This window comes from Prenolepis imparis, unplaced genomic scaffold (assembly GCF_030444845.1).
Source record: "Prenolepis imparis isolate NDT839.2.m4 unplaced genomic scaffold, iyPreImpa1.0 SCAF_7, whole genome shotgun sequence".
Classification (NCBI taxonomy): domain Eukaryota; kingdom Metazoa; phylum Arthropoda; class Insecta; order Hymenoptera; family Formicidae; genus Prenolepis; species Prenolepis imparis.
The window spans coordinates 4,674,327-4,686,645 of NW_028141165.1; the positions used below are offsets into that span (position 1 = coordinate 4,674,327).

At 40.6% G+C, this 12,319-nt stretch overlaps 2 protein-coding genes across 8 annotated transcripts in view; one reads left to right on the plus strand and one right to left on the minus strand.

Moving 5' to 3' along the window:
• Qin (tudor domain-containing protein qin) overlaps positions 1-12,319 on the plus strand; it is a 153,537-nt gene that overhangs the window by 91,106 nt on the left and 50,112 nt on the right. Inside the window, exon 1 of one of the 6 annotated variants that reach the window (XM_083043163.1) lies at positions 96-115. The exons of the other annotated variants lie outside the window; for them this stretch is intronic. The gene's annotated coding sequence lies outside the window, so the exon portion shown is untranslated. Of the gene's footprint in view, positions 1-95; positions 116-12,319 lie in introns of those variants that run through there. 6 annotated transcript variants of the gene reach the window in all.
• Positions 1-12,319, minus strand: part of LOC145939089 (uncharacterized) — a 56,752-nt gene that overhangs the window by 3,959 nt on the left and 40,474 nt on the right. For both annotated transcript variants that reach the window (XM_083043182.1, XM_083043183.1), the window contains exon 2: positions 9,049-9,240. In XM_083043182.1, coding sequence (XP_082899308.1) covers positions 9,049-9,240 — 192 coding nt within the window. The remainder of the gene's footprint in view (positions 1-9,048; positions 9,241-12,319) is intronic.

The following is a 12,319-nucleotide window of genomic DNA, read 5'->3' on the forward strand; positions in this document are numbered from 1 at the left end:
TCCTGCAACGCGCTCGAGACCAAGTCTGGCCAATCCGCTGTTTTCAGCTAACTTGAACGAGTCTCCGTCGGGTGATATCGACGCGAAAATTTCTTGACTCGCTGGAAAGCCAAAAGTACGGTACAAATGTGTAAGGGAAATAATAAACACGCCAAGTAATATATAGAATTCTTAAATAAACTTAATTTTGCATGTGCGATGCAGATTTCTATAAATGTTAAAAAATATAAAAATTAAAACTCGCAGGTCTAATGGTTTAACAGAACTTACTCTCGCTTTGAAATAGGTAATTAATTTTAATTAACTTCTCATAGAAACAATTTGCAGCTATAAATAGTTAAGTCTCATTTAGAAAATATCTTTGCATAAAATAGGTGCATGGTTTTTTTTTTATATTAAATATAAAATTCATATAAATATTTTTAGCATTGTTTATTTAATATCATAATTTTGAAACAGATTTTAATTAAAGGATATGTCTTCAGAATTTATTCGGCATAATTCCATTATAAATCTACTTTGAAACATCTTGTACTGTTTCTCTCTCTACATTCTTCTTGCTAGGAACGTCTCGTTGTTTCGCCTTCGTCGGGCACGCTCTCACGAACGACAGTATTCTTGTCTGGCAAAACTAAGCTTGTTGCCCGATGAGATTCGAATAGCTAGCTAGCCAGAGACATGAAGGAGTAGACGGGTGATGGTGTGAGAAAATGAGAGAGAGAGAGAGAGAGATGGAGAGATTGGGAGAGAGCGGAAGTGGAGAGATGAAGTTGTTCGCGATCCAGGGACAAAACAGGATATGCTATAATGACGCAAAATTATTTAAACAGGAATACTCGCGCTCGAAACAAAACCAAGCGATGTTCTTGTAATTACTAAGTAGCTCTTTCGTGTAAAATTGCAGAATTATGTACATTGCAAAAAAAACCCTGTTAATGTTAATAGTATAAAATATGTTAATAGTGTAACAAATGTTCATATGATACGGAAAATTTGTATATCAGATATTTTAATTTGTCATCATTTTTATAATAATTATTACACTTGTATGACAAAATATTTTTCAAATTAAAAGAACTCGAGAACAAAAATCAGACGATATTGACAGTTTTATGCAAAATTACTCCGTGGCATTCTTTTACAGGCGATTTGAAATATAGCAATTAAATCACGAATATAAGATTTTAAAACGATTGACTAGATTTTCTACTTAGGGCGCGCGATCTCGTAGAGTTAGCGAAGGAACTCTCTTAATAAGCGTCGACCTCGTTTTCAACTTTCTTCGCCAATCGGAGAAAATGCTGGATCGCCCGGACTATCTCTGTCGAGTACTTTTTAGCATTACTTTAAGGGAACCGTGCGGGCTCAGCAATTCTGTTCTTGCGAATCTTACGCGTTTGGCACATGGCCAAAATCTCTCCGGGTCTTGTTATCTTTGCCGTCGAGAGAATAGCGTGTTTCTCCTCTCTCGCGTGTAATCTTATAAAATCTCATGTCTTCCTCTCCTTCGCAAGTTAAAATACGAATTCTTAAAATCAAGTCTCGGACGCGGATCACGAAGCTAAACGTCGCCGAACTACTGGACCCTTGCCGGATCCTTTTCTGTGCCCTGGCACATTTTACTTAACTTGTCTAAAGAACTTCTTTATTGAGCATAACGTTTCGGCTGACTGAGCCTCTGAGCTTTGAACAAACGATCGGAGCGGGAAATCGTCTTTTTCAGAAACGCAGTTTTAAGTCGGTTAATATTTGTGGACGAATATATTTTTTGACACATATATATATATATCGTTTAAAGAAAAATAATTTATATCGTTAACATAATGCTGCACAGATAGATACATATATTTTTCGTACACTTTACGCGAAATTAAATTACATTAATTTTATTCGTACGAGCGATTATTTTGCCCGATGATGTCTCAAACGAGAAACGCTCTGCTCGTCGTTTGACAGCGCGATCTCCTTTTGCGACTCGAGTTGTAGGAACGCGCGTATTGCAGAGTTCGATATTCCTTGCGCGACGACATCGCGGAACTCTCTTCGCCGGATGTATTGGGGAAACGCAATGAAAAGTTCACGTTAGAGACCTGGATCGCGCCGAGAAACTTCTGTCTTGAATTACTGAGGCAGAATAAATAAGCAAAACGGGATGTACACGAATCAAAGGATCCTCCCTCCCTCTCTCTCTCTATCTCTTCTCTCGTCTTTTCCTCTCTGGCTCTGCCTTTCTTTGCTTCTTTCACCGTGTAGGAACTCTTTAACGAGTACCAACGATAATAGATATACCCCTCTTGCTCTCCCCCGTGTCTCTCCGAGGGTTCCTCATTGACGTTATTATTGTCGCCGGCAATTATAAAGACATCGAGAAGGATTATATCTTCCCTTTCCTCAACTTTCTCTCGATCAACGAGTCACTCGCGAAAGAGAAGCGACGCTATACGATTTTTTTTTTTTTTTCTAAAATCGCCGCTGCACAGCATAAAGAGAAATGCTATATGCAAAACTTGCAGAACCCAAAAAGACTCTTATACTCGCGCGACACGAGACGTTAGATAAAGAGCGTCGCGACGGTAGCTTGCGTTAACATCATAATCCGCATCGTCAGGACGACGTGAAGCAATGGATCAGGTTGATTAACTCTTTCGCGCGAGATACAAGACATGTAATTACTTAACGACTTATATTCACGATAACGCGATCATTAATTCGAAGTTGCACGACGAAGGGGCTCGGCGCCAGCGCTCTTTTTGTATGCATAGCATAGACACACGTATGTACGTATATAGATATATAATATTCGTACACGCACGTAAACGTCTCGTGTATTTTTGGCAGAACGACGAACGTCGATATCTCAACGGAGAAGGTTGCTTTGTGCAGGTAACTAGACGAGTATCAGGTGAGGCTTCGTCTCTCGACATCCTCCGGCATTTCTGCCGATTAATACATACATGTATATTCGATGCACGCACATGCGTGCGTGCAAATGCACTCGCGTGAGTGGAAGTGAATCGCTTTTGGATATCAAGCGTTGTCTTATGCAACGAGAACGCTCCGAGCCTATATAGAGCCTAGCCAAGCCGCGTCGTGCGTAATGAGACATAGAGAGCTCTATAAATGGCTTCGAATCATACCGAGACGATTAAACAGTTCGTATCCTGTGATTATCCAGCTGTTCATTCGTTTACACTTTGGACGCGTTTGTTCTACGAGCGGGAGGGGGGGGATATTAATCCTTTCAACGGCGCGAACGATGCAGCGTGGCATTAATTGCACGTGCGAGGATTCTCGTCGTTCCTCTCGCAAAACCCGGGGATAATAGCATATTTTTCGTGCATTTTTTGAAAATTATTTCCAATATTGAAGAAGAATTAATTATGTATCGTTTGACAGAATTAATTCTTCGTTTTGGCGAATCAATTTAATAAATCATCGTTTAATTATAAATCGCGTATACGGAACAAATACGAATCGTTATTTAAATCCGCTTTCGATAATAATCTATAATTCGCGACGGGAGACAAAATTCTATTTGTGATTTTATACTACATATGCAATATATGTTGTGTATCCTAATATAAAATTATATAAATAAACGTACAGAACAAATTATCATTTTGTAGGCCGTTAATTATAAAATTTTAATGGTATGAAATGTGAATCGTTATTTAATCATAAATTGTACAAAAAATATAAAGAACTCTTGAAGCATACAAATAATTTTTAGAAGTAAATTTGTCTTCGTTCTGACAATTACACGCTCGCGTTTCGCAGACGAAGGGCGAGACTTCGACATCTGCATGATCCACGATCACGCTTGTGTTAATTTATCTTTCTCTCTCTGCGTCCCCAGCAGAGTTCCGTCTTCTTCTCTTTTACGTTTCAACTGTGCCAACCATCGTCATAAAGTCAGCCAGGCGCATAGGACGAGGTTTGCTGCAACTACCCTCCAACCCGTATTGTTCCCTCCGTCCATCTCCCTCCAATGGACTCCACTTCCCTCTCTCTCTCTCATTCTCGTCTCTTTATTTCCTGGTTTGTACGCCCCTCTGTATCTCCCTTATGTTAACTCCCTCTTCCCCGCCATTGTATCCCTATGTCATGAATTGCACGTAAAGATGTACCTGGTTAGTTTTGCGCAATGGAGAGAGGAAATGCGCGCGAGAAAGAAAGAAAAGGCGAAAAAGAAGAAGTAGTATGTAGCGAATTCCGTATTTTCGCCCCTCTTGCTTCTGTCTATCTTTCTCTCTCTTTCTGTCCCAGCACTTGATTCGCGTAACTCGCTTCCGCAGGAACTACCATGACATGGAGAGCCACGTTGGTGCAGAGTTTGTCCGGGGTTAGACTATTTCATTATCCTATCCGAGAATGGTATATCGAGCTCAGGTTCGGGGGTTGAGAGGTTTTGCATCCGGTGCGAACCTTCGGGAGATTGAGAAACTGTTAAGTCAATGAGATACATAAGTTTACGCTATCGTATTGATTCAACGTCCCAGCTATTCGCTCTTCTTTCTTTCTCCCTTCTCGTCCGGGGATGATTTTTATTTTGCGCTCGCGTTGTATCAGAAAGAGAGAAAAAAGCGAACGAAAAATATAAAAAGATATATTTTACATTTCGAATTTTTTATTATATATCGGATAAATAATATATAAAACGCGTAATGCTGGGAGGAACAAATAATACTAAAAAAAAGTCATAAAACATGAAAGTGGAAAAGTTAAAAATACACGATATCCATTATGCGTTTTTTGATGCAACTAAATTAAATTTGCGTTCACTCTTATCAAATTACACGTCCATTATATTGTGCACGTTTCAAATACGTTTTATATATATTTTAAAATGCACGCACGACACGTATATACACACATTTTTTATATCTTCCTGATATAAATATTCTCACCTCATTATTCTCAAATTCCCTATATTAAGCGAAAATTTTTATTTTTTATTTTCATCCGCTATTTTTACTCCTCCATCTCTTCGCGTTTCATCTCGTTATTTTTGTCCCTTGCCTTTGTCACTTTCTCGTTACACTATCATCTTTCCCCATCGACTCGGCCTCTCGCTTCCTTTGCGCCCTGCGACAACTCAGCTGCTTCGGGGCGTCATAATCAGCCCTTGTTGGAAGGGTGTCACGGTAGTTAGCCGACACACCGGAGTTTACGATAGAGCAGCGACGCGACGTCGTAAATTCCTCGTGCATTGTTTGGGAATTTGCAAACGCTAATCGGTCCTCGTCGTGTCGACGAAAGGCGCATCGTCGTTATTGTCGTCGTTGTTGTCATCGTCGTTGCTATCGTTTCAAGATTGACGTCAACGTCGACGAAGGTCGTCGATGGATATTCGCGGAATTTCACGCTGTCGCTCGGACAAAATTTCTCAAATTCACGGCTGACGTCGCGCTTGCACATTTATCGGATTGCTCGGATAAATAAATGACTGCGCCGATAAATCTATCCCTGATTTATATTGAAATATCCGGGGGAATATTATTAAATTATTTCCCTCGCGCCCGCGTGGAGAATATATTAAAAATATTTGCGCATTTTTGATAAGCTTTTTTTTATAACATTCAACTCATATACGTTTCGTCTGTATTTCTGTACATTTTTATAATTCTCACATTTTATTTCCGTATAAACGTGCGATGTACGACGCGAATTTATTTATAATCGATGCATATATATTATTTATCATCGTCGAGACGATTATCGCGCCGTCTGTCAGTTATAGAGCATTTAGGGATTTAAACGCGCAACACTCGCGCGTTACAGCGAAAGCGCGATCGATTTAATCGCGCACGGTTGAATACGTTTAACGCGTTATCAAATAATCAGATCTCGTAGAACAATGGTCGGCAGATTAACCGCGTATATACGCATATTATTCGCGTTTCGATGACGGGACGCAAAAATAAATAGTCGCGTTCTCCGTAAAGAAACATTTTTTTTCAATCGTATTTAATTTAATGTATGAATTTTATACACGCCCCTTCTCCCTCCATGTGTTATATACATGTACACTTATAAATCAGTTCGGTCGACATCTTCTATCGCGTATAACGTGCACACGCAGGGGTTGCCCAGCCGGCGCAGCCTCTACCCTCCGATGTGCAAACTCCATTATAGAAATTTTCCCTCCGAAGGCTGCAAATATTTTACGATCGATCGGCTAAAGGGAGAGACGACGGGTAAAGCGCGACGACCGACGTCGACGGCCCAGGATCGAAGGGCGACCGAGGAAAATCGAAGCGAAATGCTGCTTGCCTGCCCGCATTACGATAGGTCAGCGTCGAAATTGCAAGTCTTCAAAGAAAACCCATTAGCCGCCGCACAAAGTGACATAAATCGTGCTTAAACGCGACACGACCGCGGGTTTAATGGGCAACAAGATTATCGCGATAACTTGAGAATAAACCCTCCCCCTCCCCCTCTCCCACTTAAAAATACTCCACTTAATCTTAGTTCTCTTTCTCTTTCTCTCCTTCTTTTACGGCACCTATTCTTTACGATAAGCTCTTCGTTATTTTTTTTCAACCGAACGAATGCATCACGAATCTCTTGCATGATATCGTTTTGCGCATTTGTTTTATTTATTTAAATTAGAAAATCACACAATCGTTAATTTTGTATTAAATTTTATTATTTTTTATATATATAATTTTTGCAAATTTTCCACAAAATAGAGAATCATGCCAGAAGAAGGCTCCGTCACACTGATGAAGTCGAGATTAATAGCGTTTCTCGTTCAATTACTCTGACGTGAATTTACGATGCCGCTAATGTTGTTACCTTAAAATAATGATTTTTAGAGCCGAAAGCGACCTTCGCTCCATGATGAAAACTAACAGGCAGACAACGAAACGATGCATCACGCGCATAACACGATGTGTTTTTCCAAACTTATATATTAGGATGCATATTTTATTATGTATTTAAGATCATTAAGATCATTAACGACATATTGTCTTGGAAACAATTATATTATTATACGTCGTTGCGTAAGTTGAAAATGAAAGTCAATCTAATATCAATATAACAGTTGATAATTTTGTACAACAACTTCAAGCCTCTATAAGCGATCTTTTAAAGCGCTTATCGATAAACTCATCAATGTTTAATTCAAGCAGAATTTAATCCGTTAAAGTTCGTAATTCCCTGAAAGTTGTTGACGAAACTATATTGCCCTGATTAACAGACTGCTCCGGTTCGTGTCAGTCTGTAATATAAAATAATAATCTTTTTTTCGATAAAATTTAATTTTTATAATATATATAAAAAAATCTATACGGTGCCGCGTATAAGTGCACAGCTACTCTGACGGCAGTAATTACTCGAATAAAGTTGCCAGCGAACTTTAATGGGTTGATCGGCCGAAGGCAGGCAAACGAGGGGGATTAAAAATGCCGATATCGGCAAATTCGTATCGATCAGCTGACGAGCGCATATCAAGCGAGAGAAACTTTCAGCAGAGAGAAACGCGTTAGAGAGAATGACAGAGCCCGGTTAAACAGCGGCAAGAGGAACACAAGGGGATGATAGGTAGAAAGCTAGCTGCGGAATATCAGCGAAATTGCTGCTGGAACCTCTCCTTGACGGGGCGTATTCGACGAGTTTCTCGGTTTGAAACGTGCTTTATGCGACTGCAGGTACAGGGACGAGAGGAGAGAGCGAGAAAGAGGGGAGAGGGGAGTTATAAGAAGAAAGCGGATATATAGAAGATAAGTTATTGCTCGTCGAGGTATGCGCGCGGCTACGTATTTCGTTATATACTTCCGCTCGCGCACCGGCATCTTCCTCCTCATTCCTGCCGTCTATTGTCGGCAGGATTACCCGTTGAAGGGTGTTCATGAACGCAGCGGCGGTATTGCATCGTTCGTCTAGATTTAAATCCCATCCATTTGCGGCCGGCAAATCTTATATAATCGCGCGCAGCGCAGCCGGCAAAGCGTATCGCGCTCGACCTGATGTTTCATTCGCATCAACGGTGCCTATCCTCGCTAGTTATACTTCAGGGAATAGTGTCGTAGAATGTGTGCCAAAATTATCGACGTTATCGGAAATCGCGAGTTTCTTTCGAGTTTTTCTTTCAACTCTTTAATTATCCAAATATCTTTTAAATGATCTTTATATTAAAATTTCATTAAAGTTAATAGGTGATAATTGAAAGAGCTATGTTGGAGTACCTTGATATTTTTGTTGAGGGAGAAATAAATACGTCGGGAAGAATCGATTTATAAAATTGCTCACATCCCTGTGAAAATATTTTATACATTTTCCTGCAGGCTTATATCAGTTTATATCTTTTGTGCTTATATCTTTTCTGCAGAGATCAAGCTTGCTAAGATCTTTCTTCGGTGAAATCATTTCTCATAAGGCTCCGTTTCAAGTTGACGATTGCGCGAATGGATATTAGATTCTTCAATTCGTTATGCACGTTTGTGTATTTCTCGCGGATTCGGGGGCATTTTCCGCCGTCCTTATGAATAAAACAGGGTGATCGCAGACGTATTTTAAAGAAAAGGGTCAATTCCGCGCGTGACTCCCACGTTCCAGGCATTTCTCGCAGTCTGGCACCGTCGAGCATGAAATATTTCCTGCTCAAGAATACGGAAGATACGCGTTCGACGGAAGACGCGTTTAACGCAATCGACTTGTCTTCTCTCTCTTTCTCTCTGCTTATTTCGTCATATCTCCTGCTCTCTCCATTTCCTCATTATTCCCTGGCAAGTCTCTTGTGAGTCTTCTCCGTCTCAGAGTGTAAAGTTCCTCTTCAGTTTTATTTATTTCTCGAGTGCAACATGATTGGTCGATTTTTTTACGCGATGCGTCCACTCGATGTCAAAGAGGGAAGAAGGGGAGGAAAAGGCGAGCAAAGATGAGAAAAAGAGGGTGGATAAAACGAAGAAGACGAGCAGGAATGGATTCCAGAGAAAAAAAAAACAGTGTGATCGAGTTCTGTCAACCGGGATCGGTCGGTGGTCGACGAGCGACTTACAAAGGGACAACTTTGCGCGAGAGATGAATCTTGTTTATACGTACCGGGTATCGATTTACCGAGATCGAGATATTCGCGTACAGACGGGCTCAGGAATCCGGGTGGCACGACTGGCGCTTCGTTCGTCGGATTGTTCCTCTCGTCCACCGGATCATCATAGTAATAATCGTCCTCGTCGGGATCGAGCGGCTTCGCCCTCTTCGACACCTTGTTGCCTCGACTGTCACGCGTACCGTCTGTAAAAGAAAACATTTAGCTGTAATGTGCAATCAACAAGCGGGTAAAATTGAAAAAAATTAAAAATTTTCATCTAAATATTACACTTCGCGTCTTAATTATTATTTATTATACAATTAAAGTTTGCAATGTGCTAATTTTTTGTAAAGTTTGAAAAAAATACTTAAAGAATTAATTTTTCTTGTGATAAAAAGATTTATACAGCAGAATCTAGATATTTAAACATTTAAAAGTTTTGTTTCCTTATCGAAGCCGACATCAAATTATAATTTCAGAAGTGAACAATCGAACAAATTCTTTTTTCTTGCGAAATGAATTAATTTTTTTCGTATTTCACTCGAGTCTCTGATAATATGGATTAAAATATACGGAAACCTTTTTTTATTTTTCATGCATTAGTAAATGCACATGTATAACTCTCATCTGCATATATGCCTAGCATATTTTATAGACCTTATGACAATTATATTTCATTATATTTGATTAATCTACTATTGAACGATTGATGATTGATATATGAGAGAAGAAAACTAATTTCTTTTGACACATAATTTCTCGCCTCTGACTTTTCGTCATAATTCGATATAACGACAATAAAGGATCTTAAACATTCTAATTCATAGAAATCTGTTGCGCCACGGGATTAATGGCCGCGTTACCCTAATTGCATTGTCCACTCGCCTCTTTTTCCCATATTAATTCGCACGATTGAAGTTCCACTGTTTCTAGTATGATTTTCTTTCTGATGAGTCTCTCGTCTGTATGCGAAAGAGAAAGATCGGGAAGCAGAGAAGGAAGCGCTGCGCCTGTGCAAGCCTCCGGGGGGGCTTGGTCATTATTTGAGTGCAATTTGAAATTTAAATCATTTGAAAATGCGGCCGACCGCATCACGAGGTGGCTCCCGGAGGTAAACAAATTTTTACAGTCTCTTTAATTCATGCGGAGGAACGTTTAATCGATATTGTCCACGCCCGCTTGTTTTTCCTCCGGGAGAAAAAAACAATGCCGTCCCGGTACTGCAGATGCGTAGTACGATGATGGTATTTGCGTTTCCAGATGCGTTTCGTTTCCGATTCGCAAGATTTCCCTCCTATCTCGCTGAATATTAATATCGTCGTTCGCGGGAGATTTTCGCGGGGTCGGAGAAACCTCTTCCCCGAGACACTTGCGCTTTATACACGCCGCGATACGTCTTTACCAGGCACGTCAAACATCCCGGTAACTTCCCCGAAATACACGATCGGCCGGTGTCGAGAATTAACGGGCGATAACGTTTCAACAACGGGGCAGGTCGCTGCTGCGCTTGAAATTAATTAGCACCGGACTCCCGGGGCGTGTTAATTTCATTACCGAATATACTATAATAGTAGCGGAGTCACGTCGACCGTTCATACGAATATATCGTGAATAACGCATTAGATATCGGTCCGCGCGATGGTTGGACCGCAAAACTTGGACAAGGCTCTCTTCCCCGTAGGTGTATATCTCGGCGAAACTTTGCCAGTTGTCCGCTGGTGTGAATGGACCAAGTTTCGTCTCGATCGGGGACTGGGTCAAGCCTGGAAAACCTTGAGTCTCCGGCTCTCTCTTTAGAATAAAAGGAGCGCTGTGCTGCTAACGAGATGAAACGTTACCGAGAAAAACCGACGAAAATTCTACACACCTCTTTAAATAAAAATAATTCAGAAAATATTTAGAAATTAAAACGTTCTTAATAAATAATTTATAGATTAAATAATAAATTAAAAAATATAATTTTTTATTCTGTGACAACAATGACATATTTATATATACGAAACGATTAGTGGAGCTCTCATTACAATCGTATAAGCGAATTTATTTTCTCGATAAATTCGACCGCGCATACGAATCCTTAGTAGGACGTATTATTTGCGCGTGAGGTAACACAATTCCGGTTTTACGAAGAGGCCGTGCGGAATCCTGCGTATTCTATTTGATACCACGTCCGTGCCGCGGAGGCTAATTAACGGCTCATCGACGAAGCCGAACTTTATGCGTCAAAACGCCGCCGCGGATTAATTCGCGCGTATGGGGACAATACATCCGTACACGCGGGATTTGCAATCAGACAAGTATACACGGACGCTATTTTTTTCCCTCGTAATACGTGAATCTGTGCGTCATCGATGGCGCGTAAAACGCGATTTTAATGTTACGCGCGATCTGAAAACTGTAAATACTATTAAATATCGCGAAATATTTTCTCTCGTGCAAAAACGCTCTGCGTTCTAATAAAATACATTCCCGCTTTTTCGGAATGCGATGTGCGTCCACAACTGGCAGGGGAATAATCGTTACGATTGCGAAAATTTACGCGTCATTCCTTATCGTATTATTCGCATTGAGCATCGTTCTAAAACATTCTCTACATAATCTCGTAAATACACGCGATGTTATAATGTTAATTCGCATTTCATTTCGTTCAACAATATCCTCTCTTTTGCGGCGGAGACTGGCTGCGAAATTACTTCGCGATATAAATATAGAAATATATAATCGTTACTTTTCTTTTCAGCTAGTTTTACAATTGCGCGTCGTATCTCTCGTAGTTTCATTCAGCTATATGTATTTACATTGTTATGTCGCTCGCAAAAGGGGGAAGATCGGAGTTCCGGAGTATAATAAATATTGTCTATCCATCCGTCCGCCTCCGTTTTCCATTAAAGGAACAGAAAGGAGCGCGAAGGAAAAAGAGCCGCGACGCGACGTAACTATTTTCTGCGTTTCGTCACGTGCAAATATCCCAGGGAAACGGGCTTTAATATCGCACTGCCGTATGAAAATTCGCCAACGCGTTGGCGAAAGGAAGTACAGAAAAGGCGAAAGAGAGCGAGAGACAGACAGGAAGGAGGACGAATAGTCGGAGGGGAAATAGGAAGGACACGCAGGGGGTGCAAGAGGGGGTGCAAAAAAAAGAGGAAGGGGAGAGAATGGAAAAAATATGATCGTCTTCTTCCGCGAGAACATCTCTCTTTTCTGTACGTGTTGGAAATATCGTTTACGCGAATGAGAGAGAAAAAGAGGGGGAGGGGGGGAAATGCCTTCGACTACGACCAC